General features: G+C 39.9%; 1 protein-coding gene across 23 annotated transcripts in view; it reads right to left on the minus strand.

Moving 5' to 3' along the window:
* Window positions 1-26,047, minus strand: part of nrcamb (neuronal cell adhesion molecule b) — a 70,198-nt gene that overhangs the window by 10,101 nt on the left and 34,050 nt on the right. For 8 of the 23 annotated variants that reach the window (XM_035535254.2, XM_035535250.2, XM_081712205.1 and 5 more), the window contains 21 exons: window positions 14,404-14,580; window positions 13,880-13,897; window positions 13,184-13,289; window positions 12,283-12,479; window positions 11,656-11,778; window positions 10,445-10,615; window positions 9,967-10,023; window positions 8,114-8,225; window positions 7,704-7,888; window positions 7,124-7,255; window positions 6,742-6,885; window positions 6,248-6,359; window positions 5,549-5,715; window positions 4,556-4,703; window positions 3,969-4,093; window positions 3,561-3,590; window positions 2,611-2,712; window positions 2,092-2,289; window positions 1,734-1,804; window positions 1,257-1,482; window positions 1,002-1,117 (listed from right to left, as the gene is read on the minus strand). In XM_035535254.2, the coding sequence (XP_035391147.2) occupies window positions 1,002-1,117; window positions 1,257-1,482; window positions 1,734-1,804; window positions 2,092-2,289; window positions 2,611-2,712; window positions 3,561-3,590; window positions 3,969-4,093; window positions 4,556-4,703; window positions 5,549-5,715; window positions 6,248-6,359; window positions 6,742-6,885; window positions 7,124-7,255; window positions 7,704-7,888; window positions 8,114-8,225; window positions 9,967-10,023; window positions 10,445-10,615; window positions 11,656-11,778; window positions 12,283-12,479; window positions 13,184-13,289; window positions 13,880-13,897; window positions 14,404-14,494 (2,631 nt within the window). In that variant the 5' untranslated portion in view covers window positions 14,495-14,580. The other 15 variants (XM_081712208.1, XM_081712203.1, XM_081712217.1 and 12 more) reach the window with 8 other exon arrangements.

A 26,047-nucleotide genomic window follows, 5' to 3' on the forward strand; every position in this document is an offset into this window, starting at 1 on the left:
AATCAGTGCAGCTGCATTCACTGAGACAGAGCATCATAACTCAACTGAAAACTGTGATTAAGAACATTGTTATTCCATTGTTACAAAATAACTGGTGCAATCAACTCTCTGGCTTTATTCTAGTAAAACATCCGCAGTATAACTGCAGTCTCCTGTAAACACATGCTCAGGCCTAAGGTTCTGTCAGGTTCTGTCAGGTTCTGTCAGAGGCTATTCAACAGTGGTTAAGAGGACCAGCTGGCCCCATTAGAACAGCTAATCTAAGATGATGGTTCAAAACGAGATCTTCTTTGTGGTACTTTACAAATACTATGAAACGGGCTCTGAGGGGTGCCATGAGATGCAGCTCAGATATAGAGAGCTGATCTAGGAACTGTTTTTGTTGGAATCATCAATATAAATGAGTATCAGATTCTAGATTAATCTGATTCTACTCAATGATAAACACATTTATACAAACAGGCACTGTCACCCATTTGGTGAACAACACAAGTGGGCTAATTTCAATTCTGATGTATTCTGTTGTATTTTTGTGTGTCAGTGACATCTGTGAGTCCAGAAAATGGCCTGAAAAATTGAATTCAGACTTGTAACTCTGGAACAGCCCTCTGAAATCACTGTTATCCCCAGCATATTATAATCACTGTTATCACCAACATATCATAATCACTTTTAACACCAGCATATCATAATCACTGTTATCACCAATATATCACAATCACTGTTATCACCAGCATATCATAATTACAAAATAACTGCTCCTCATGGCTCCTAAACGCAAAGCGCTTTCCAGTGAAGACAATACACACAATGAACATTATTTATCAAAATGAAATAGCTTCATTTGTCTTACAAAGATATAAGTATCCTATTAAACAACTAACATTACAACCTAGTCTTTATTATAACCAGCAATACTTATGATTTCATAGAGTTAAATAAATAATAGTAATTCTTTAAATCTATTATGTTGACACTAGATCACATGAAAAGAGACACACCCTGTAGCCTTGTAGTCTTCCCCGCACTGCTTTTGCTGGCACTGGCTCCCAGTGGACCTCTGCCAGAGTGCTGTTCTGCACCCGAACCCATACATTCTCTGGCGCTGACACTGGCACTGCGTGGAGGGCAAATATACTGATTACACTACAATGACCAGACCAGAATGTCACTCAGCCATCTCTCTTGGTTCTAAAGCACATAGGCAAAAAATACTCAGTTTGTTTTTTGCAGAGAAAAAATACTGGATTACTCACAGTCCTCTCCTGAGTAACCGATGATGATGGGGGGCTTGGGCCCGTTACCGTAGTCGTTCAGAGCCTGAACTTTCACCTCATATGGCACAAAAGTGGGTGTTCCAGCTACCACAAACTTAGAGACATTGGCCACTGTCTCAGAATTCCAGTCCTTATCCACATCCATCTGCCTCCACATGATATTATACTGAAGACCAGGACCATTCGACTGAAGACCTGTCAATGGCTTAGAAAATCGGTCAGCATTACTTTAGTAGGTACATAACACAAAGTTCAGCATTTTCAATTGGTTGCCATACAGCAGAAGTTAAGCAATCTAATCATCTATAGTTAAGTATTACCATCTATTATCCCTATACATAAGTATTACCAACTAGCATCCCTATAGCTCAATAGTGTGGATACTCATGATGATGAACATTTAGAATATCTTCCAGATTTTCATTAGCATTATATGGAAATTATTTTTACCATTACCTTCCATGATATCACCAAATTACTATGTTCCATGCCCATGGCTTTAATATCACTGGGGTTCTCATCAGGAGCTGGGAGAACAAACAGCAGAGAGAGAGAGAGAGAGAGAGAGAGAGAGAGAGAGAGAGAGAGAGAGAGAGAGAGAGAGAGAGAGAAAGAAAGAGAGAGAGAGAGAGAGAGAGAGAGAGAGAGAGAGAGAGAGAGAGATATTACATTTCAGATACACATATTTAATCCTGAAACAATGAAAATACAAGTAGGTAACAAACTGGTGCAGACTCTCAGATAGACACAGCTATATTCACTGTGCCTAAACTAAAACGGTAGCAGGCGCAGTAAGAAATGCCCTGGTGGCTACCTGCTGGCTTGGTTTTGTAGACGTGCGTGGGCAGGCTGGGCAGGCTGTAGCCAACATCATTGACAGCTAGGACCCTGAAGCTATAGTGCACATATGGGGAAAGCTTGAGGTGAGCCATAGTCTTGGTCCCTGGCACCTCCGTCAGGTTATTCCATGTACCACTGCTATGAAGAGCATCTTCATACTGAATAAGGAACTCTGGAAAAAGCAGACCAAATAGTAAAAGAATTCAAATCAATTAGAAATGCCAGACTTGATCCATTAGCCCCTTTCAGATAATCAGGTCAGTTGGCATAGCATGAATGTATATGCAAAGCAATTATTTTAAAAACACAAAGATTTCTTTCCAATACATTCACTAACAAGAATAATGGGCTCAGTAGCACAAAACACCACTGTTAGAGTTTCAGCCCATTTGTCCACAAAAAGGAATCTAACATGCACAGGTCACAGCTTTGCCTGTCAAGGCAGTTTCACTAAGGAGCATGACTGTTGGCATGCAGACGAGGGGACACATACTCTTGATAGGGCTGTTGTGCTCATCTCCTGGGATCCAGGAGAGCTGGACACTCCGTACCCCAGGATCTGTCAGCTCCAGATCTGTGGGGGCATCTGGCTTTTCTAGAGGGGAACAAAAGAAAAAGGTTTCAGAAATACAGCACCTGAGAGCAGTTGTCCTAGGCAGTATTTGAGGTGTTAGACTTGTACAAACTCAAACTAACATGGAAAGATTTAAAAATTCTGTGTTGCAAAATAAATAAGAAATCCTTTTGAATCATGCACAACCTTATACGTCTTGAAATGCAAAAATTGAAGTGATGTCTTACAAATGGGATGCACATCTTATACCACAGGCAGATCAATCTGGTTTTCATGCTGATATAACGCCAACTGATTTTACACAAATGGGTATAAAGAAGATGTTCACTCTGTGTGCAGAGCAATTAGTTCACTAACAAAACCATCAAAAGTAATATTTGACAACATAAAAGAGGGCTTTTTTGCATGTTGTAGCAGAGTACTGTAGAATATAGAAAGAAAAGAAAAAAAAAGAAAATGGGAAAGAAGCACAAAAAGCTGGTATATCTGAAAAAGTTGTCTGTCAACCTGTGGTTCAAGCAAGACTTTAATGAAGTCACAAACACACATCATTGCAAACACCGAAGCAGGAATGAATATGTAGCTACAAGGACAGCATGCTTGACTGAACCTCTCCACACACACACACACACACACACACACACACACACACACACACACACATATTCGCACACACTCTCTGTCACACACACACACACACACACACACACACACACACACACACACACACACATGTGCACACACATTTGCACACACTCTCTGTCACCCCCCCCCCCCCCCACACACACACACACACACATCCACACACACACACCCCACAACCCAGGGGAGTATGAGGTGTGATGTGATGCATATGAGGCTGTTTTTACCGTACATAACCGCTGGTGTGGGGGTAGCCTCTGAAATCGAGCAGGGTAGGAGTGAGTGAGGAGTTAGTCATTAGTATACAAACAAGAGCTGGAAGTACAGCTGTAGAGGAAGAAGATGCATTTGGGCTCAAGGGAAGGTGCAGTGATAGTTTTAAGGATCCACCGAAAGAAGATGCTACATGATCTGTTTCCTAAAGCAGTCATTCTTTATTTTAAATGATCTCGCATGAGCAAAGTAACAGTCATCAGTCTATAATAGAAACAGAGGCCAAGAAATGGAGAAAAGTCCACTAAATAATTATTTTTTTATTTAAAGTTAGCTTGGCTCTCTTTATACTTATTCAGGAGGATCTATTACTTCTGTAACTACTGTTTTCTATAGAAAGGGGATGAGGTAAGGTGACGTACCAACAACACTGAGCTTGGCACTGACTGAGTCCTGGTCCAGGGTGGTGTTCATAATGCATGTGTATGTCCCCTCATCATTCTCTGTCACTTCTCTAATGGTGAGGCTTTCAGAGTCCACGATGAATCTGAAAGCAGTCATAGCACAGCCTTACTGTCATCACTACATCTCAATGAGGTAGCAGGAAAGAATGCCATGGATTTGTGAAGAGCCACCAGGGAACTTAGCCCCCTGAGGCATGGATCTATTTATGTTATTATACTTTTTATTTAAAGACTGTTAAAGAGTGCTCCATAGAAAATTACTTGGCATTAATGGAAAGTTCAAAGGGCATTTTTACAATGCTTGTTCTTACACAGTATCACTGTTTCTATGGATACTAAAGGCATAGCTTCATGGGACTTGGTGTCTATATTAGGCTAAATATATTAACCTGCCCTGCCTGTAATTATATATTTTCAGGATAAGCAAGGACAAACTATAAAAAGATGCCCATCTTTTATGGTTCAAAACATGATGTGCTATGGTTAGGTTTATAAATCTGTGTTACTTATATAGATATCAATAACAGACCCATATCAGTGCTTACCTTTCATCATCAGGAAGCTCTCCATTATCCTTGAGCCAGATCATGGTTGGGATGAGGGAAGGGTCATGCTTCACTTTACATACAAACACCACATCGCTGTTTCTCTGGACCACCATGTACTCAGGCTGCTTTACAATCCGTGTGGGCTCTTTAACAGGGGGCAATGGTTGCTCAGTGGTTAAGGTACTTGCCCAGAAATTGGAAGGTTGCCAGTTCAAGCCCCACCAACATCACCAAGTTGCCACTGTTGGGCACCTGAACAAAGCCCTTAACCCTCAATTGCTCAAGCTGTGTTCTGTCATAATTGTAAGTTGATATGGATAAAAGCATCAACTAAATACTTTAATACATACAGGCATATGTATTACATACACTGAGTTTAAGGCTGGTGCAGAAACTGAAAGAACCTAAAGAATTCTGGACTTAAAGCCATTTGATGTCTGGAAAAAACAGATGGGAACACAAAGGTAATAAATTGCAGGTAACTAAGAATTAACTCAGATATCTGGATGTTTTCAATATACATTCCAGGTAGGCTGTAAAAGTTGCCTCCTGGTCCATCACCATACAATAGCTGGCAAAATGTTTTCCAAAAACAAAACAACAACCCAGTGAAGACAGGTGATTGGCCTTAATGGATTTGTATTGTAGCACCTTCCAAGCAATTAATTTGTCTATTTAAACAATGGACAACAGACCAGCTCCAGACTAAATCTACTGACTGAAGCTCTCGGCCTAATGTATACTCATAAAAAAAAGTTAAATACAGCATAACACATTGCAATATATTTTGTTTAGATTTTGTTATATATTGATATGATATAGCAATACATTCAATAGATGTGGAAAGCAAAACATTCCCAGGGCTACGTATCAAAACAGATATCACACAGCAAGGAGAAGCACGAAATATAAAAACCAGAGCAATGACCAATTAAAGTCTTAACCCAATCCAACTTCCTCTCCACCTCCACACTGCACACAAATGCTCACCTTTGACCTCCAGGTACACGTGATTCTCCGAGATGCCAAGGGAGTTCCTTGCCACGCAGGTGTACTTGCCGCTGTGGACGACCCGTGCCACAGGTATCTCAAGAGTCCCGTTGTCATGGAACACATATGGGTCGCCCACCAGGATACTGGATCGGCTGTCCTTAAACCTGAGGAGGAAAAGCCTAACATGAGCCTAGCAGGATTCTTAACAAGGCAAGCCAATAAGGAGGGTCACCTCATTTGGAAATGACAGAATAACAAAAGTCTTTCAACAGACAGTAGTGCCACAGATAAAGCCAATTAAACTTTGGAAAAACAGCTCCACAAGAGCTCCTCTTAGAAGCACAGAAGCTCAGACTCTGGCTGTGGAATTCTGCCTCTCATACAAAGGTCACATAATTGCTGCTGGTGCAGTGCAATTGAGACAGTGTGCCTGCATTAGTTTAATAACCTTTTTTAACTAGAAGTAGCATGTGGTTATTCTGCAGAGAAGTGCAGAAACTCATCACAAATAGGCAATAAAAGGAGGTACTTTACAGTTTGCCTAACGCTCTGTACACAGAGCTGTTAATGAGATGAATGGAGAAACAGAGATACAACACACACATACACACACACACACACACACACACACACACAAACACACACAAACACAATGACAGGTTTGCAGCAAACACACATCGACAGGTGCACATATACCATGTGACTCTTGGGATTGGTGAGCCAAAGGAGACACAGTTCAGAAAAGCGGGCTTGTCCATGATGACTTGGTAGACTGTGTTAAGAGGAGTGAGCACCCTGGGAGGTTCAGCTGCAATGAACACACTTGATTAAAATACACTGCTGTGTGAGCTTACCAATGATGAACCATCCTTCTATACTGGTGATCATTTATGATAGGTTTCTACTGATTCAGCTGCAATGAATGTTAGATTTAGAAAATCTGGGAATATCTGGTCATCATACAGAATACATAGGAAACAGTACACAGAGCCTATTCATTACTAAAAATAAGCAAACCATTTAATAATTTAGACATTTAAGGTCATATTATACTCCTTAACTGCACACCTACAAGATGTTCCTAATTAATAAAGTGGTGAATGTTTATTGTTCATTGCAGTGATTTATATTTAATTGTATTTGTCAATCAGTGGTAATGACATAACTTAAGACAGGCTTCTTTTAGTTACCCAGCACAATGAGGAAGGCGTTCGAGAGGAGATACCCATATTCATTAGTAGCATTACACTGGTACACAGCACTGGAGCCAGTCTGGACTTCAGTGAAAATAATGGTATCATCCTCCACTGTCCTACTGGAGTCTTCAGGGGAATCTATTAGGAACACAACGCAAAACATAACAAAAAAGAATCAAATAACTGTAAGCACAGTGGGACCAATGGTGATTTCATGCACTGAAATGACGCAATCTCAAAGTGTAATCCAATATAGAAGAAATAACTAAAGCTTATTAGATATGAACACACAAATTCTGACGCCCTATCAGCATCAATAGTTTAACAATACACACAGCATGTGTGCTACTCAGGAGAAATAAAGAGCAAGGCTGACTCTCAATGGGGACTCCATTCATGAACCAGGCAATGGTGGGTTTGGGGTTCCCTCCAGCTCGGCAGGTCAACACCCCAGTTTCCAGTGGGGCCAAGACTAGATTCTGGGGAGCACTGATCCAGTATGGAGAAGCTGGAAACAACCAAACAAGGACAAAACACACACTGTATGAGGAGCATGTTAAGATGGCATTTTTATACTAAAAACCTGCAATAGATGCCAGAAAGATAAAATTAAATTTATAATCATGAGGGAAGCTAAGGAATCAAACAACTTTTTATAAGATACAGACATGTATTAGTTTACCATCAAACATGCTTTGTTTACATTAAGGAACATATTGTATAGCTTCTTAATGCTATCAACCTTCAGAGCCTGTTTCCTGTGCTCCACTTTTTACCAGACAATCTAATAACAGTTTCAATCTTCAGCCCTGTTTACCGACAGAACATCAGCTCCCCAGATAAAGTAGTCGTGTACTGCATTTAAAAATCAATAGGAGAAAATGTAAGGGAGAGACAGAGCTAGCGAAGTGATGCAGCTGGAGCTGGACTGTCCAGCCATGCCATCCGTCTCCCACCTTTCACACTGACGTGGATAATGTGATGGGTGGAGCCTAGCCGGTTCTTGGCAGTGCAGTGGTACTCGCCAGCGTCTGCCTCAGACACATGCACGATCCGCAGCGTTTTCTCAAAATTCTGGAAGGAGGTTCGCTTAGCCGGGAGCTCACCACTCACTTTAATCCAGGAGATCTCTGGAGTGGGCCTGGAGGAGAGGGGGGTGCGTGTGGGAAAAAGAGAGCGAGAGAGAGAGAGAGAGAGAGAACAAAATTAGTAGAGCTTTTTGACTACATATTACATAGCCAAGGTCATAGAACTTAATTGCTTTGATTTGACTGATAATTCAAATAAAATTATTTTTGATCACATTACATTGGTGAGAAAAACGAGAGTACAGCATAAGGAGGAGTAAAAACAGGAGCAGACTCACAGTCCCTCAGCAATGCACTCCAGCTCCAACACCTGCCCTCTGAGTACCAGCTTTGCGCTCACAAAATCAGATGGAACCAGAAACACTGGCTGTCTCTCCTCTAGTGGCTCGTCTGAAGTAAGAACACTCAGAATAAGAATTCTAACCACCTAGCTACGCAGTACAGCCTTATAATCTCTTCATGGGCAAGGCTACATTTAAAAATGTTAAAATATGTTTATTGTTTTGGGGGGTTTTGCTAAAAAAAAATGCTCTTATTAGTTATTAGGGAATGTGTGTATTTTCATTTTGAGGACTGTTATGATTTTGACGGAGCTTTCACTAGTTTTGTCTCTTAGAAATGCCTACAGGCCACTCCACCTTGCCTGTCCATGTTTTTGGTATACCTGTCATAAAGGTTCATGTTTCAGATGTACTATTAGAAACCTTCACCTATTGCCATGTACAGTTGTCAGCCACCATCAACTCTGTTCATGACTGGGCAGTTCTGCCCACAGGAAAACTGCTGGTTGGATATTATTTGGTGGGACATTGTCACCACAGCAGTGATTGACACAATCATGGCACAATAGTGGGTGTTGTGCTGGCACATGTGTATCAGACACAGCAGTGTTGCTGGAGTTTTTGCATGTGTTGGTGCCACTGCTGGAGTGAGACTGGCACTTTTCTGCCATCCAAAAAATATCTGGCCAACAGCAAACAGAAACTGACCATTAATGAAGACTCTGAGAATTGCTAACACAAACAGTGCAACACAGCAAGTATACTGTACACTAGATGTACTCCAATATTTTGTACAAGATATAACTGGTAAATGTTTCTAATATAGGAGGTGGTGAATGGTTATTCTTTGTCACAGTCAAGATCAAACCAGCACAAAATTAGCCAGCATATTCTGCACAACATAAATTTCATTTCAGTTTGCTTTGGTACTAAGGTACTGAAACGAAACCTGTGGTTATAAATATACCATGAACTAGAGGAATGAGGAATGTTCTGCTATGTGGTGACCTCTAATGTGTAGCAAAGTCACCTAATGCACTCACAGCATTTATGAGGAAAATCTGAATCAAACATAATAATAATAATAATAATAATAATAATAATAATAATGAATAAAGCAAATGTGACAAACTGGGAAAATGGAATATGCAGAGCCAAATTTACTGTAGCTGGTAGCATATTAAAATGTTTAATGCAATACTAAATTATTCTTTGTAACATAACTTATTATTATTCATTTTTCAGAACTTGATTATTTGTTTTCATGCTACAAGCTTTAGTAAATCTCACCCATAGCATGAATATTGGAGGGTACAAGAATAAGAAATGAGCAGTGGAAGATTGAATGGAAGATTGAGTGTAAGGATCAGTGAAGAGGAATGGAAGCAAACAGAAGGTGTGGCTATAAATCAAAATCTCTGCCTCCTAATTTAGTATTAGATACTGCAGGCTAGTTAATGTCAATGTTCTTAAAAGTTGACAAAACTATTGCACTTCATTTATCCAATCAAACTCGTACTTTTAATTAATATAACCCATCATTTTAAACTGTAATTGCAGAGTGCCAATCATTCATTCAGCTGGAGAAGCCTGCAAGGAGGGTAAAATATCACCATGTAAAAGCATTTAGAAAGGTTTAGGTATTATACAATATGAAAATCTAGAGGAAACAGAAAAGAACAAACATTCTTAATAATATGAGAAGCCACATTTGTTTAGGTGAGGCACGAAAGATTTAAGACTCAGGTTAGTGACTGAGTTCTGCAGTTGGTTAAACTAAGATAGAGGGTTAATCTTCAGGGGTTGGTTAAATGATTGAAGGGCAATCACTAGGGGGCACCATCACTCACCACCAAACAAATCAGTGTCATTCAAATAAGCTTCCATTGTCTCATTGATTGCATCCGCTGTAAGACAACAGAAGGTCCAATGCAAGTGAATCAAGATAATAGAAATCAGTCAAAAGTCAATGATTAACAAAATATCCATGGAGTCTGTGGAGAGGAAATACAAGGACTGTATACATAAGCAAATAAGGGGAAAAGGGTCAAACAGTTGCACTATTGTACAGTCTGTGACATTTCACGAAATCCTACTTGACTCAAGGGCATCTTTTGTTCCTCAGAGAATTGATGGTGTTTTAAACAATGAATGTAGGTTTGGGGGTTTATTGCAATCTTCTCAAACAAAAAAACCTATATGATTTCAGACAATGCCCCCCATTCAGAGCTGGTGTCATCAGAACAGTGGTTATCATAATCATAACTGTGAGAAACATTTCCCCAGCCTCTCTCCTACAGATGTATGTCTTACTCATAAGAGACTCACTGTTGAAGACGCGCACAGTGATGGGCTGCTTCTGTTGAATGGTCTGTGTGTGGGGAAAGCGTGCGTAACAGATATAGTCACTTCTGGAATCTTCCGTCATCACATTGGAGAAGTAGAGGTCCCCGTTCAGGCCCTGTGAGACCCGCCTGCTCTGTGGGAGCCTTTGGAAATCTGCAGGAGAGGAGCACAAAGAGGAAAAGAGAGAGAGGGAATGAGAAAGAGGGAGTGGGATACAGACAGAGACAGAGAAGGAGAAGGAGATAGAGAGAAAGAGAGAGAGAGAGTAAAAGAGGATATATATATATATATATATATATAGAGAGAGAGAGAGAGAGAGACAGAGAGAGAGAGAGAGAGAGAGAGAGAGAGAGAGATGGACAAAGAGAGAGGGAGAGAAAAAAGGGAGAGAGAGGAGAGAGAGAGAGAAAAAGATGACAGGGAGCAGTGAGGGATGACAGGTGAAGCTAGTGCAGGGTAAGGCTTTCATGCTGTAGCAAGGTTTGGATGACAGCTACATGCTTGAGAAAGTAGAGAAAGTAGAAAAAAGTACAAAAACGAAGGGGGGAAGTACTCTACTGATGTAACCTTACAGCTGAAGCAGGGGGACGCTGCCGCTGTTTAGCAATGAGACATGACAGTGTAATAAAAACAGAAACACCTAATAGGAATCATAAAGTGGGGTAAGTTGTAATGTGACTTTAACTGAAGTGACATTCAGCTGTATACAGGGAAGGTACTGGAATAGGGGTTCTCATCCAGGAATGAGTTTTCATGCCCACTTTCGTGTTCTGTTCTAATACTATGTAATGCCAGATCCAGGAAAAGCTCCTATTTATGTGTTGTTGTGTCACTATAATATTTTCTCTCTAACTAATTAAAACAGTTTAGTCACAATATAAACCAATTACTTAGATGACATTATGCAGTTCCAAGTTTTAAAGCTTATTAGAGGTCTTAAAACTGATCCCACAAAAAGTCCTCTAGCACAACCCAATTAAAATGTCCTTAAATTAGAAACATTCTTCACTTAAAATTTACACAATATTTTCAAGATTGTCCTACCAAACGCTTGTACTTATGCTACCAGTGTGTGTACTGAAGAAATTATTCTTGCATGTCAAGCATTTGTCTGGAGTAAAGTGCCTAGGGCAGTGTCTGTGCATGTAGCCTGACGTCCGCTGTGTGGGAAGCCTGAGCAGGGGAAAGCTTACTGTTGTCCATCCAGAAGATGATGGGAGGGGGAAGACCCGCCGGTGGCTGGCATCTCAGTACCAGAGGCATGCCCTCCTGGACGAAGATGGGTTTGATCTGCTCCTTCGACCACAGGGGAGACCCTGTAGGGCACATCATGACACACAATACTGCCATTTACACGCACCACTGGCGTTTATGAGTCATTTTGGGAGTGATGAGGGAAGGTACAGAATGGGGAGGGGGGCACACTGCTTCACTGCATTAATCTTAGCATCAGCATGAGGAGGGCACACTGCTTCACTGCATTAATCTTAGCATCAGCATGAGGAGGGCACACTGTTTCACTGCATTAATCTTAGCATCAGCATGAGGAGAACATATTGGCAGCATAGAGGAAACTTTGCATGCATGTTCAAATTCATATACCTTCCAAAATAAGTGCTTTAAGGATGGCAAACACACCTTTTTTTTCACACGGATGGTAAAAAGAAAAACATGTCATTGATATGAGACCTTCCACAGAAAAACAAATAAAGTACTTTAACTAAGATGTGCAGTTAAACAAAGGAGCTCAAGAAGACTAAAGCAAAGGATGATTAGACAGAAACATCAGCCATTTTGGTTAGGAGGAGGTTCTAACGTACTGGACTGGCGGATGATGATGTTGTTGGAGAGGGCGGTGCCGTGCTCATTGCGGGCAGTGCACTGGTAGACCCCCTCATAGGCCTCAGCCTTCTCCCCTCCACTGATGTCAATCACCAGAGTGCCTGAGCGAGGCTTCATAATCACCTTAGCGTCTTTATCAACGTCAAAATGTATGCCATTCCTCGTCCAGGAGAAACTATGAGGGCACGATGAGAGAAAATGTTGTTGCCACAGTAAATGAACAATACTTCAGTGTCAGTCTCACAGGATGTAGTATGGCCAATATAACCACAGTTACGTGCAGAGCCATCGGCAACATTGCAGCCTACAAACAACATCACAGAAGCATTTCCACTGGTTTTATTATATATATTCTCATAAATGAATGTAGAGAATAAGACTTATTCCCATATTGCCATGGTATCCCACTGCCATCACAGTGGAAATCTTTATAATCCTAAACAGCTAGTGCTTGCTTTACCGTCACTGGATCAGACAGAGACACATCCCTTCACTACTTACGCTGGCTTTCATTTCTAATGAGTGCTAAATTAATTTTGCTTCAGTTTGATTTATTTCAGAATTGACCATGAGAAGTGATTTATTAATTAGGGGTCTTTTGCCAGCATCACAGATAACAAGGCAAGGAATGCATATAACAAAGACATCTCACTCTAAACCTTTTGCCATATTCAGTGATTTTCAACAGCATTTTTTGCACAGAAATATTTATTCTTGAATGCAGTTCTTTTTATATACCTTAACATCTCTGTGAAATCTTCACACCATACACCACCACTGAGGATTCTTTGAGTTGCTTACAAAGCTGTTAGTACAAATGACTATGCAGCATATGAAGTGAATGTTGTCTGTAAATGCCAAATGCTGAGCTCACTCAACCTTGGGTGAGGCTTTCCCCTGGCCTCACAGTGGATCACGATGTTCTCACGTGGGTCGACAATGTAGTCTTTAGGGGACTGGTGGGTTATGGTTGGAGGCTGTGGCACTAAGATCAAAAATAGAAAAAATGGATTAGGGTGATATCATTAAGTTATCTCATTATTCAACTGTTCACAGCAAGAATACCATCATGCTCTGGCTCTCCCTCTCTGTCCTACAATAACACACGTACACCAAAATGCACAATATCATGCAACATGTCTTACTAAGCAAGACAAGAGTGAAGCAAAAAATAAAATACAGAACCACAAAATATAGCATGCAACATGTCCAGAGCTATAATAAATTAGAATAATTTTGTAGAAATCTTGAATCAGCTTGTCCGTATCCACATGTCTGGCTAAACTCTAAAATCTAAGCTGTGCCATTCTGAACATTAATAGCATGTACTGTACAGAATTCTTGTCTACACACAGACAAATGTCCTGGTGAAAACACAAGGACAAAGCAAATCAAGAGACTAATTCAGAAAAACCTCCGCACAGTGAGTGCATGCAAATAAATGACCCTCAGTTATGTACAAACAAACAAGCAAACAAACAAACAAATGGCTGAACCGAAATTGCAGCACTAAAAAGCAAAATCCAAATCAAAGTTCAAAAATTGGCACGAGAGTCACACCAAGAAATGACTTACATCCTTCCAGAATTTTTGCTTTATTCCCCAACAGCAGGGAGGAAAATAACAGCAAGCATCAAAGAAAACCACATATTAGTGTTATAAAGACTGAGTGTTCACCGTCTTGAAAAGGGCTATCATCTTCTGTTTGATCATCAAACACACACGGACACACTCAATAGTATACTACTTTTGGAATTGAGGCCATAATGCAGGGAAATTACACTGTTTAATAAAAACATCCTAGAAAGCTGTGCTGACGTCTGTTTTGCCTTCCTCTCTTGCCATTTAGATTTTCTCTGCCCTTCTCTCACTCTCTATCTCACTCTCTATCTCTATCTTCTCTCACTCTCTAGTATTCTTTTCTGCAAAGTAAATAGCCTCAGTAATAATACCATCAGTAAATACTCCAGATCCTCAGTATCTGGAGACTTGCGCTGACAGAAATTATCTAGGGCAGTGTGTGTGTGTGTGTATATATATATATATATATATATATATATATTTATATTGTGTGTGTGTGTGCTTGTTTTGGTACTCACGGTCAAGAGGGACCTCCAGGGCTGTGGTAGCACTACCCAGGAAGAACAGCAGCACCAAACAGCGGTTTCTCAGGCTGTCCATCATCAACATGCGTTAGGACAATGTCTCCCCGAGACCGAACTAAGTACAACCTCTCACCTCAGTCAGAACAGCAGCTTACACAAGAACATCCACAACTGCGATGAGAGAGAGGGAGAAAGAGAATCTATTAGACTGTAACAGTAGCAGGTGCATCAGAATTCTGGACAGAAATTGAGAAGAGATGTGCAGCACTGGAAGCAAGAGAGAGCAATGTGGAGAGAAGTGGAAACTTGTGGAGCGATGTGTCGAGAGGTAGAGACATGTGGAGAGAGGGGGAGAGAAGTGGAGATGTGGAGAGATGTGGCAAGAGGTGGAGGCATGTAGAGAGAGGTAGAGAGAGGTGGAGAGAAGTGGAGACATATGGACAGATATGGCTAAAGGATTTAAAAAATTAAAAACTGAAGCAGCAAGAGAGATGGCATGATAACACTACATATACACTGTTACCTATACGCATGATAACACTGCATATACACTGTTACCTAGACACATGATAACACTGCATATACACTGTTACCTATACGCATGATAACACTGCATATACACTGTTACCTATACACATGATAACACTGCATATATACTGTTACATGTACAATATTGAGTGTTACATAAATGCCACAGATTTTGATGTAAATACCTCTGATGATTTATCATCTTATTTCCTTATACTTGAACTCACTTTCTGAGCTGCTTTAACCACAATTACTAGGGTCATGGCATTGCAGTTTACCTGCTGTCTTATTGATCATTCCACATGAGTGAAACACTATTGGAGTCTGCTATTGGAGTCTAGCAAAAGACAGAGGTCATACCACAGGAATTCATCCTCAGTTTTGCACCAAATATTTTACAATAATGTATTTCAAATTAGCATTGAATGCGGGATAAAATACTGACATTAATTCATTTGGCCAATGACACACTGCTTAATAATGAAGTTGCTGCCTTCTATTACTGCCTGCTGAGAACTGAAAATGATTATTTGATTAGATTACACTGGAAACTGCATTCAATGTCCAAGACAGAATCTGGAAGGCACTCTGTTAAAGTATCTCTCTTATGCAATAGATTATAAAACCCAGTTGTGTTCAATGAGTTTAAGACTGGGCTGGTGACTGTATCATATAAGAGTGCAGACCTTTCTAAGTTTGTTCCTGTTATGCTAATATGGTGCACTGCGTGAATGACACATCCCTGCCGGATCTCCCTGTGTAAAAAACACTAATAACTCCTCAATCCTTGCATATCTTTAAACACAGTTTACATCAGATTGTAGGGTTGGAGACTGCCATCCACATGCACAAACATTCAGTAAAAATGTGAATGCTGTATACTGCAAAGTACACGGAGCCTTTATCTCTGAAAGAGTCTGTATGATTGAGTCTTCTGTAGCTCAGGTCACATGGGAATGCTAGCAGGGTTAAAATGTAAAAGCTGATGCACATCACTAATGTAACATAAAATCTTTGAATCCCTTGTGTGTAATTACCATGGATTCATTCCCTCAGTAGAAAAACTTTGCTCTTCAAAGTCAAATGGAACTTAGAATGCAGCTGCCAATCAAATATCTGCTTCTAAAGGGGCTTCATTGTTGCCAGGCAAGTTGGATGTTCCATTATCCCAACAGCCAACCAAAAGAAGCCACCATCACATACAGACTAACTGACCTGACACTGACAGTACTAAAGGACTGGAAAATTCAATTTGTACAAATGTCAAAATAAAAAGAGAGAGAGTTGTTGGGTGAAGAGGGGAGGTAGGGGTGTGTGTGTGTGTGTGTGTGTGTGTGTGTGTGTGTGTGTGTGTGTGTGTGTGTGTGTGTGTGTGTGTGCATCTGTCTGTGCGTTTGGGTGTACATGCATATGTTTGTGTGTGCTTGTGTCTGTGTCTGTGTGCATGGGTACACACACACACACGTGTGTTTGTGTGTGTTACTGAAAGACACATTTGTATGTATGTAGGGATAGAGGTAAGCATAATGGGGGAAATTAGTGTATAGCAATCAGGGCTCTGTGGCATTAGTTACTGTTCCAGTCTTTTCTCAACTAATATTTTTTCTGGTACTTCATCTTCCTAGTAAATGCCTCTGCCTTTTTGAAATTTACAGTTTGGTGTAGAGATCACTCTATACATTTTTTAAAGTATTACACAGTTCCAGTTCCCCATAATCACGCACAAGTGCCCAAATACAAAAGTGATGCTCTATTATAAGAATATCCTAGCAAGCAGAGAAACATAAAGCAGGCAGTGTTGCTGTGTGGTTGGCCATCATGGTAATTGTCCTCATTTATGTTATAACTGCAGGAATTAGGGCTGTCAGCGTTAACATGTAAATGCTTGCAATTAATCTGGAAACATAAACCCGTTAATTTTTTTTTAACACAAATTAATCATATATTTGACCCCATCTTCCTCCTGTAAATCCCACACAGATTTTTACCTGTCTGAATTACTGAAAGGCTCGAAAACTAGCCTAAATCAAAGTTTTGTTTTCCAGATGGAAATTTAGATAAAGCTAAAGTTGTGTGCGCATATTACAGCGATGAACTATCTTTCCACAAGTCTGAAGTAACACTTTTGTGTCACACACAAAGCACATCTTTGCTCATGTTAGCAAAGATGCTAGCATTTATAGCCATGTTCATCAAAATACAACAAATCGAGTGAGGCAAGTCCATCAGCAAAGTGACGACAACTAAGCTAACAATGCAATCGCGAAATGGATGTCCATGCACTGCCTACTGCACAAAGATACCTGGATACACTTGCCTCAACAGTGAGACTCTCTTCTCTTTGGCAGGCCACATTTTGCAGAAGAAGTCAGTTCTGTCATCTGAAAATGCCAACAAACTAGTCTGCCTGACCAACTGGTTAAAAGAAAAGATTTTGTGAACTGGTTGACTGGAGTCATGTCACACAAGTTCACTGTTTCAAGTAATCTTATTAAACTAAGATGGTATATTATAATAAAGTAAAAAAAAATTGTATTTTAAATTGTATTAGAATTTTAAACTTCATGATTAATCACAGTCTATTATTGTTATTAACTCGATTAATTATTTTAGTCCATTGACACCACTAAGTATATTGTTATCCATGATTGCAGCAAGTAAAAGAGCCTGCTCTGGACCTGTAGACAGCTGCACTGTCAACTGAGTGTCCACAGCAGCAACACTCTCACTCTTCTCCCTGCGGTGGAGTTGGTTCCAACACTTCGTCATGTTACAAATCTTCGTTGACACGTTCATTACTCAGCAAGGCAAGGAGGCACCAAATGCAGTCTTAGCACATTCCAGGAGAATAAACTGCCGGGGAGCTGCCCTTTCTGCTAAAGTAGCATCAAACCCATCAAATGGCCATCAAGCCCAAGCATTAGAGACTAATTCAATTTGCATTATGGTAATGGAGGACAATCTGCATAAAACAACATGACTTTCATGGGGCAGAGGAGATTCTAACAGATGTGCAGTGTACCACCATGGTTTTACTGACTGTAGATTTAGGCAGAATTTTGCAGGCTACCCAAGGCGCCCTCTGGTCTCCTGGTACCATCAGAAGATCATAGCCATGTTTCCACCACATGCCGAGTGAGATGCAAACTGTAGCTGAATTTCATTCACCTTTTCCTGCTATTTGATTCTACTGTTTCATGCAGTGAAACAGCACATGATGTCTGGCCCTAATGAGTGAAGCGTGAAATGATAACATGAGACAACAGCGTGAGATGATAGACCCAGCCTGTTAGTCTTCAGCTCGCCTATCACTGGAGGGTGTGATAAATTTGCAACAGTGGGTGATTGGTTCACTGTGTCTTCAGGGACTTGATGTGCTTGATTGTGTGGGATGATTTAACAGCAGTCCTGAGAGCTAACCAGACGGGTGTGTATGTGCAGGTGGGGGATTATGCTATCTCGGGATGTGAGCATCATTTGCCTTAGGCGCTAAATCAGAAATATGTGCTTCCAATGAGACAGCCTTTGCAGTTTGGCACCTGGAGTAAGAAAAACATTAACACAGTCTCACGGCTAAATCGTCTGTATCAGAAAGACTCCACATCCAGAATCACTTATTGTGTTTTCTATTCCAGTGAATACGGTTGCATGGACTGAAGATCAGTGCTCATTTGAAAGGTACATTTGTATCCTGGACTGGATCTGGGTGCAGACTAATGCTGGAGATAAGACACCGTTATCTAAAGTACTATGAGGGCATGAAAGAATGTAGAGCACTTTTTGTTTGAATAAAAATTGGTTTTAGAATATTTGCGTATGTATGCATTTTCTCTAATGACTATAACTTACAGTTATTTAAAAACAGCAGCAGTATGTTGCTGGCCTTGAAACAATTCCCTGAACTGTTGAAGAGCAGGGTAATACGAACATGTACAGGCATGAGCAAAGACTCAGCATTTCATTAAAGAAGTGAGTTCATGTGCTGAGCAACACCAGACCTGACCTGTGGTGGACACATTTCGTGAGTGCTCATATATCTAATTCCAGCACATGTAATGCGTGTCGAAGGTTGTCTGTGAGCTCCTGAGATGCCAATAAATCAGTGTTATCAGACTTGTCATATATGTCAAAAAGTGAGATAAGGAGAGAGAGGAGACTGATTACTTTTAGGATTACATGTGAAAGGAATTGTCATATTTTTCATCTGGATTACTGCTTTTGGGCTAGTTCAGCACTCGATAAACAATCTGTAATAAGTTATATTCTATTATATTCTCTTTTACTATGTCTGCAAAGTGTGTGTATACTATTTACAATAAAAACAAGTCATGGCAACAAGGATGTATCTGAAATCCTTCACTCAAAAATAATCCACTAGCCATTTTGAACAAAATCTGAGAACACATATACTGTTGTAGAGGAATGTTTTGCCCTTTACCAGAGCCAGCCCTCTCAATTAGCACATTGTGATTTCCCCACGCTGGGCCGCAGTGGACCACTCTCCGTCCGTACACTATTTACATTAGTGCACATGTCAGGGGCACATACAGCGCACTTACAGCCCCGGCCACAGTTAATGGATCCAGTGGGGGGAGTCATGTTCACAAAGTACAACTGGAGTCAAGAAGTGCTGCAATACCCACAGTGTCACACCCGCAGACCTGACCGTTCCCCGTCTCCCTAGCTACCGAATCACTTCCGTGTTTTCGTCCGTTTCCATGGTTCCGTGTCTCCGCCCCTTTGTGTCCAGCTGTTCCAAGTTTGTTCCTAATTGCATATGTAAACCCCGTGCCTGCGTCTCTTGTTTGTTGGTCGCTGTCTCTGGTTAGATCTCGTTTGTCCTTGCGTATATGTGGTTTTGGTAAGATCCTGTTTGTCCTCGCTCAAATGTATTTAGTAGATTCCCGTTTGATCGCGCCCCTCGTTCCTATGCTCTTTCTCCCCGAGCTCCCTGTTTAGTTTCCCTCGCTCTCCATGTTGCTTTCCTGGTTTAGTTCTTTGCAGTTCCATCGTCCATAACACTTGCTCTGTGTGTTTTAGTCTTCGTTGTGTTTTCCGTGAGTATTTGTCAAGCTTAGTCTAGCCCTAACCCTGTTGGCCTGTTCTGTTCTGTATTGTTTCCCTGGTTAGTCTGTCTGTTGTTAAACTTATAAATTTGTTCTGTCCGGTTTGTCTGTTGTTCACATGGCATCCCTAGTTAGTTCCGTTTCACATAATCTCCAAAGCACCGACACTTCGCAAGTGTGCTCTCCCGCCACCCTTCACGCATTACACACAGAACCAGTAGCACACGAACAAACTACTGCTATATGGACTTTCTTTATCCTATTTAAATTGTAGGAATCTCCCCTGCACATAAGCACACCAGTGTTTTCCAATGGACAGAGGACGACGACTTTATCTTAGAAGTTTACAGTGATTAATCTGAAATGGATCAACAATAAATATAGTACATAAATAAGAATTGCCAGGGAATTGCTCAAAGATTATAAGATCATAAAAGTTAATCTTATGGTTAAAATAGTTTTACTTTTATATTGTGCATATTTGTTATATCTTGTATCTCTGAAGTTACATGCTGAACACAAGAGGTCCAATTAACATCAGCAACCAGGACCACATAAGCCGCAATCAAGTTGATGCTAAATGGGTTCATTAAAATCAATCATCTCTGCATGCAAATGTACTAAATGCGTAGATGTGTGTATTTGTGCGTATGGATGTACATGCATCTGTCTGTTAGAAATATCTCATAGAAATGTTTCCATGTCATCAAATGAAGAGTCCTGATCATGATGCTTCCCTAAAAAGTATCAAAAACCTTTTATGTATTCTGTAATCTTTCTGAAACTATGATCAATAGAAGAGTGTCTATATTTACTGACCAATGTACTGTATTTTAAAACCCATCACAGACCTGCATATCTGTCTTTGATGAATAAGAACCTTTCAAATACTGTAATATGTTCATGACAACTCATGCTGAAGATTATATTAATGCAACGTTCTTTTCTGCTTCGCTCATCAATGATGGGGGCTACACAAAGGCATTCCATCAACAAGGACACCAGCATATGCTTCCCATAAGACTCTCATTATATTTGACAATAGCAAAGTTGTTATGCAAATAAATGAGATACTTACCATATGAATTGGGGTCCTGTAGTTCATGGAATGCACAAGGATAAAACCAAACACCCCCTCCTATATATATATATATATATATATATATATATATATATATATATATATATATATATACACACACACACATATATAACAAATACAAAATGCAATGATTGTTTGATGCTGTCTTATGGTATTGGTTCTGAGGTATAACTAGTCTGTCATTTCAAGATATGTTGCATAAGTTTATTGGAAACATACAATGCAGCATCATGACATATCCACCATGTATTACTCACAAGAGACACATTTATATTCCAGTGTTGCACATTTTAAGCTTCCTAAATCACAGTACTTGTCTATTTGAACTTTCTGAAATGTAGTATATAAATCCATATTTGCTGTAACTTTCTGGGGAAAAAAAAAAATGTCTTTAGTCATTTTAACCATTACCTCAGTACAAAGGGAACAATAAGGAACTAATGTTTACAAATTCTTTCTCACATGGAGTTTATTCAGCATCTCTGCTCCTCAAGTGCATTGTATTCCTTGAGCCCTCTCACCGTTCTTTCACAATTGCAAACAAAACAAACCTAACAACTTCCCTCACATTCCTGTGTGCTAAGATGCTAATGGATGGGAATTTTTTTTTTTTGAATGAAACCTCATTAATATTCAAAACAAAGCAGCAGTGCTGTATCACTACTACATTTATTGATGTTTTATAGAAGTTTATACAAGTGCACCACAAATTGCTTATCACATCATCATTGCAATATAACTGTCTTTATGATTCAAAATCACAATATGTTTACACATATCACAATTCAGCAAGCATTTCCAGGTTTGGTAATATATTTCTGACATTTGGCTGCTGATATATCTACATAGCTGATATATCTACACATTTGCACTAACTGTAGGACATGGTATAACAAAGCTTATTTAATTAGCTACTATAGCTACTGTACACTGTAAACAAATACATAAATGTAGAAAAACGCACATTATCTCAGATGTTCTTCCCATGTTCAAGTACAAGCTGATGTTATAAACTCCTTCAATATACTGGGCAGGTAGAAATACTGCCTGCCACCATTGTGCCACATGACCTTTAAAGTAGCCCATCAAAGGGAGGATTACAGGTCCTAAATCAGTTTAGAAGTCATTAAAATGAGATCAAGGGCGAGCTGAGAGCTGAGAGAATTAGAGCACTGATATCGACCTTAGCAGGTCGTCATGCTCTCACAGGAACAACATTATCGCACAAGTCAATGGGAGCATGATGTCCTCATAGAAACAGGGCGGCAATATTGGGGACACTGTCTCACACATGCAGAAATCTATAGACAAGTATGCAGGAGTGAGTTAATGCAAGCATATTCATATAGAGATAACGGGACTCTTTATTTGTATGTGTAAATAATGGGATCTAGAATACCTGAAAGGGGGTGGGGGCAGAATTTGACTCTACTTAGAAAGCTTCCAACATGCACACACACATAAATTGGGTTAAATTAGTGTGCATTACCTCACTGACTTTCCCTACACATTATGCATCCACACACACACGGACACAATACATAAAACTACTTGAACGGAATTGTACTGACAAAGATTACACAGGCCCTCTGATTAGTTCAACACTACTGATGGACAACACACACAATGAGTCAAATGTCAGTAGGAAGTATTCAACAATGGCTACTGTGTAATCATAAAACCTATGGCACCCCCTGTGAGTCTGCTCTGCTCAGCCCATACTTCTGCATGGACGTATGTGCAACATCAAACTTTTCATCAAATAAAGGCACAATGAAACAGCTTCCTTGTCTTTCTTCATCCTGAAATAGTCATTAAATACATCATTAAATAGTGAAATTGTTTAAAAAAGGTCAGCAATATTGCCATGGCTTTTTTTACTCCTAATGTGCCCGTGAAATACATCGGTTAACTGATTTTACACTAATAAACGGGAGTAATACAGAAATGGCAGAAAAACCAAATTGGAATCACCTGCAGGGTGTGAATTGGCTTAAGGATTGTTTTCATCTCCTAATTAAATCCAGGATACTCCTGAATTCACTCATGAACACTGGACATAATACAGCACATTGGACAGTTCATTTAATTCCCCAGCTTCTCACTAGAGAACATGGGCACACTAAAATGTAACCTGAGTCCTTAGTTTACACTGTGTATCTAAAGTAGAATAAACACCTTTCCACCTGATCACTTGCTATTACTGAAGTTAGCACTGTGCAAATTAGCTTTGTAACGCTAATGTTTTGGTTAATGTGTAGGGTGCATCAGGCAATGAGTCGTTGCTAAAATGAGTGACCTCAGCTCTTTCAGCCCCATTCACTGGGCTGCCTGGGTCAGTCTAGCGCAGTCCAAAATCAATGGACTTTTTTCTTGCCTCAGCTCCAGGATATGCTGACTCTGACCCTGCCAGCGCTTTTGGTCCATATCCCTCCCACTGCTGCCCACTGCAGTTATCAGTCCTGCAGAACTTTTTTTTTTTTTTTTCTCACCTAACAATGCATTACAGAACAAAACAAGAAGGGTGAGATCAGTAATGACCCACAGAACACAGTAGATTTAAAATGCTAGTAGAAGCAGAGGGGTTGAACTATTAACTTAATTTATGAGGTATTAGCTTAATCTGATACGCATGCAATCCAGCTCATTTTTTGTAGGAATGGGGCGACCAGTCCTCTTTTTCCTGGACATGTCCTCTTTCTGGGACGAAAAATGCGTCCAGCCAGGATATGGCTTTCCCATCATGTTGTCATATGCTTTGTATGCTTGCCATAAACTTCTGTTTTTGCATTGCTTTGACTAGGGGTTTACCGATTATCCACCACCACTCATAATCGGAACCAATATTTAGCATTTTCCTGATTATCAGAATCCGGTGTAAATATATTTGTATAATTTTATTGCACCACAATGTGGTGTTACCCAACTGGGACTCCTAAGGGGAAACAGGAGATTGGATTTTGATCATTTATTTCTTATTTTTCTTGGCTTTTCATTTTACTAAAGTTATGCAAATGGCTTGTTGAGGAGCTGTTTATAGTTATTGTCATTGCTTTGACTTACAAAGCTATTTCTGTTATTTTAAGAGAGCTGCTTATTTAGTTTTATCTATTTAAAAGACTCCTTTAAAATATTTTCAAGCTATTTTTGCAAACGTTATACTGTCTAAACCTCAAAGCACTTAAAAATTTTTTTCTAATAAAACAATGTCCTTGATTACTAATAATTGGTATCAGTATCTGCACTGAATAAAAGATATTGGTCAATTCCTTGCTTTGACCATTCTCTATATGTCCTACCTTCTTGCATGCAAAAACTAGTCGTTCATGCACACACTCTACATGCTGTGTGTGTTTGTGTAGCTGCTTCACAGTAGCATACGGCCAGAGAGAATACACTAAGTTTCTATATGATATTTTGTCTAGCACCTTAACAAAGGCCTTTTTAAGTGATGTCTGTTTTATCTTAAATATACATCTTATGGGACACAATAATATGACAAAAATCAGTATTCTTATGCTCACAGCCCACCACCTACGTTCTGATTCAATTACTTTTTAGACTTGTAAGTATAATAAACCAGAAATTAAAAACAAATCTAAAATAACAAATGTAAATTGGCCAGAGTTTGAGTTAGACTAGATTCTAGTTGTGACTAGTTGTGTGTTATCACACAGCTTTTCAGAAATACTGAAAATAAATAATTATTTTACTCTTTACGTTTTTTACATTTTATTTGTAAGGAACAGCTGAATGGAGAGGAATAAGAATATCTGTCCATATAGGCTCTAAAGGCAATTGTTATTGGTCTTGTAAGTAAGTAAACTGGTTAGTTTGTTATGTTTTTGTGCCCCCATCTCACCAGTCCTCTTTTTTGAAAACCAAAATATGGTCACCATATGCAGGAAATATTGGCCTCTGACCTACAATCCATTTGTAAAAGCACTTGTTACATTTGTTTTCCCACTCTACAAATTTATCTGATATAAATATGCTTATACAAACAATGCTGTATGTTAACACGTCTGCAGTAAGCTGAGATAAACACGTCTGCAGTAAGCTGAGGCCTTCTTCAGTCGTCCACGGGAGTTGTCAGCAAACCCCTTTGCATCCCATAATGAAATGCATAAGACAGAGGTGACTATGGCAACAGAACAGAAATGAGAGGGGAAGGAGACATGCACACCCAGAGCTCTCACAGACACTCAGTAGAATTAGCCTAGCAAACACTTTGTCCTTTCTCAGGCTCCTTCAGACATGCAGCTTCCACTAAGCATGCAAACATGGCACAGTGTACATGCATATGCGCTCTCACATTCCACTATATTCACATCCACATTGAGCAATACAGTAGGGGGTGTAAACCATAGGCTTTGCCATAAGACAATACCATTTCAGTTTGTAAGGAAACAATTCTATTTCTGGCAATTTGTGATCTGTTACGATAATACAGTACAATGACATGATACAATGTTACAATTATACTATTCACTATGACTTCTCAACTGATAAAAGCATCTAGCAAACAAATCAAGACTACAGCATAACATTGAAACCACTTGCCTAACATAGTATAGGTCTCTCCAATTCTGCCAACACAGCTCAGACCTGACAAGGCATGGATTCCTCATGACCTAGGTGATATATGGCACCAAGACAGCAGATCCTATAAGTCATGCAATTTGCTAGATGGGGACTTCATGGATCAGACATCTTTTTCTAGTACTTCATTGTACTGAGATCTGGGGAATTTGGAGGCCAGTCAACACCTTTGTCATGTTACTCAAACCATTCCTGAACAATTTTTCCAGTGTGGCAGCATGCATTATCCTTCTGAAACACACCACTGTCAAAGTAACATCCACATAAATGGCAGGACCCAAGGTTTCCCAGCAGAACATTGTCCAGGGCATCACACTGCCTCCGCCGGCTTGTCTTCTTC

This window comes from Electrophorus electricus, chromosome 4, assembly GCF_041902795.1.
Source record: "Electrophorus electricus isolate QZ-2024a chromosome 4, ASM4190279v1, whole genome shotgun sequence".
Classification (NCBI taxonomy): Eukaryota; Metazoa; Chordata; class Actinopteri; order Gymnotiformes; family Gymnotidae; genus Electrophorus; species Electrophorus electricus.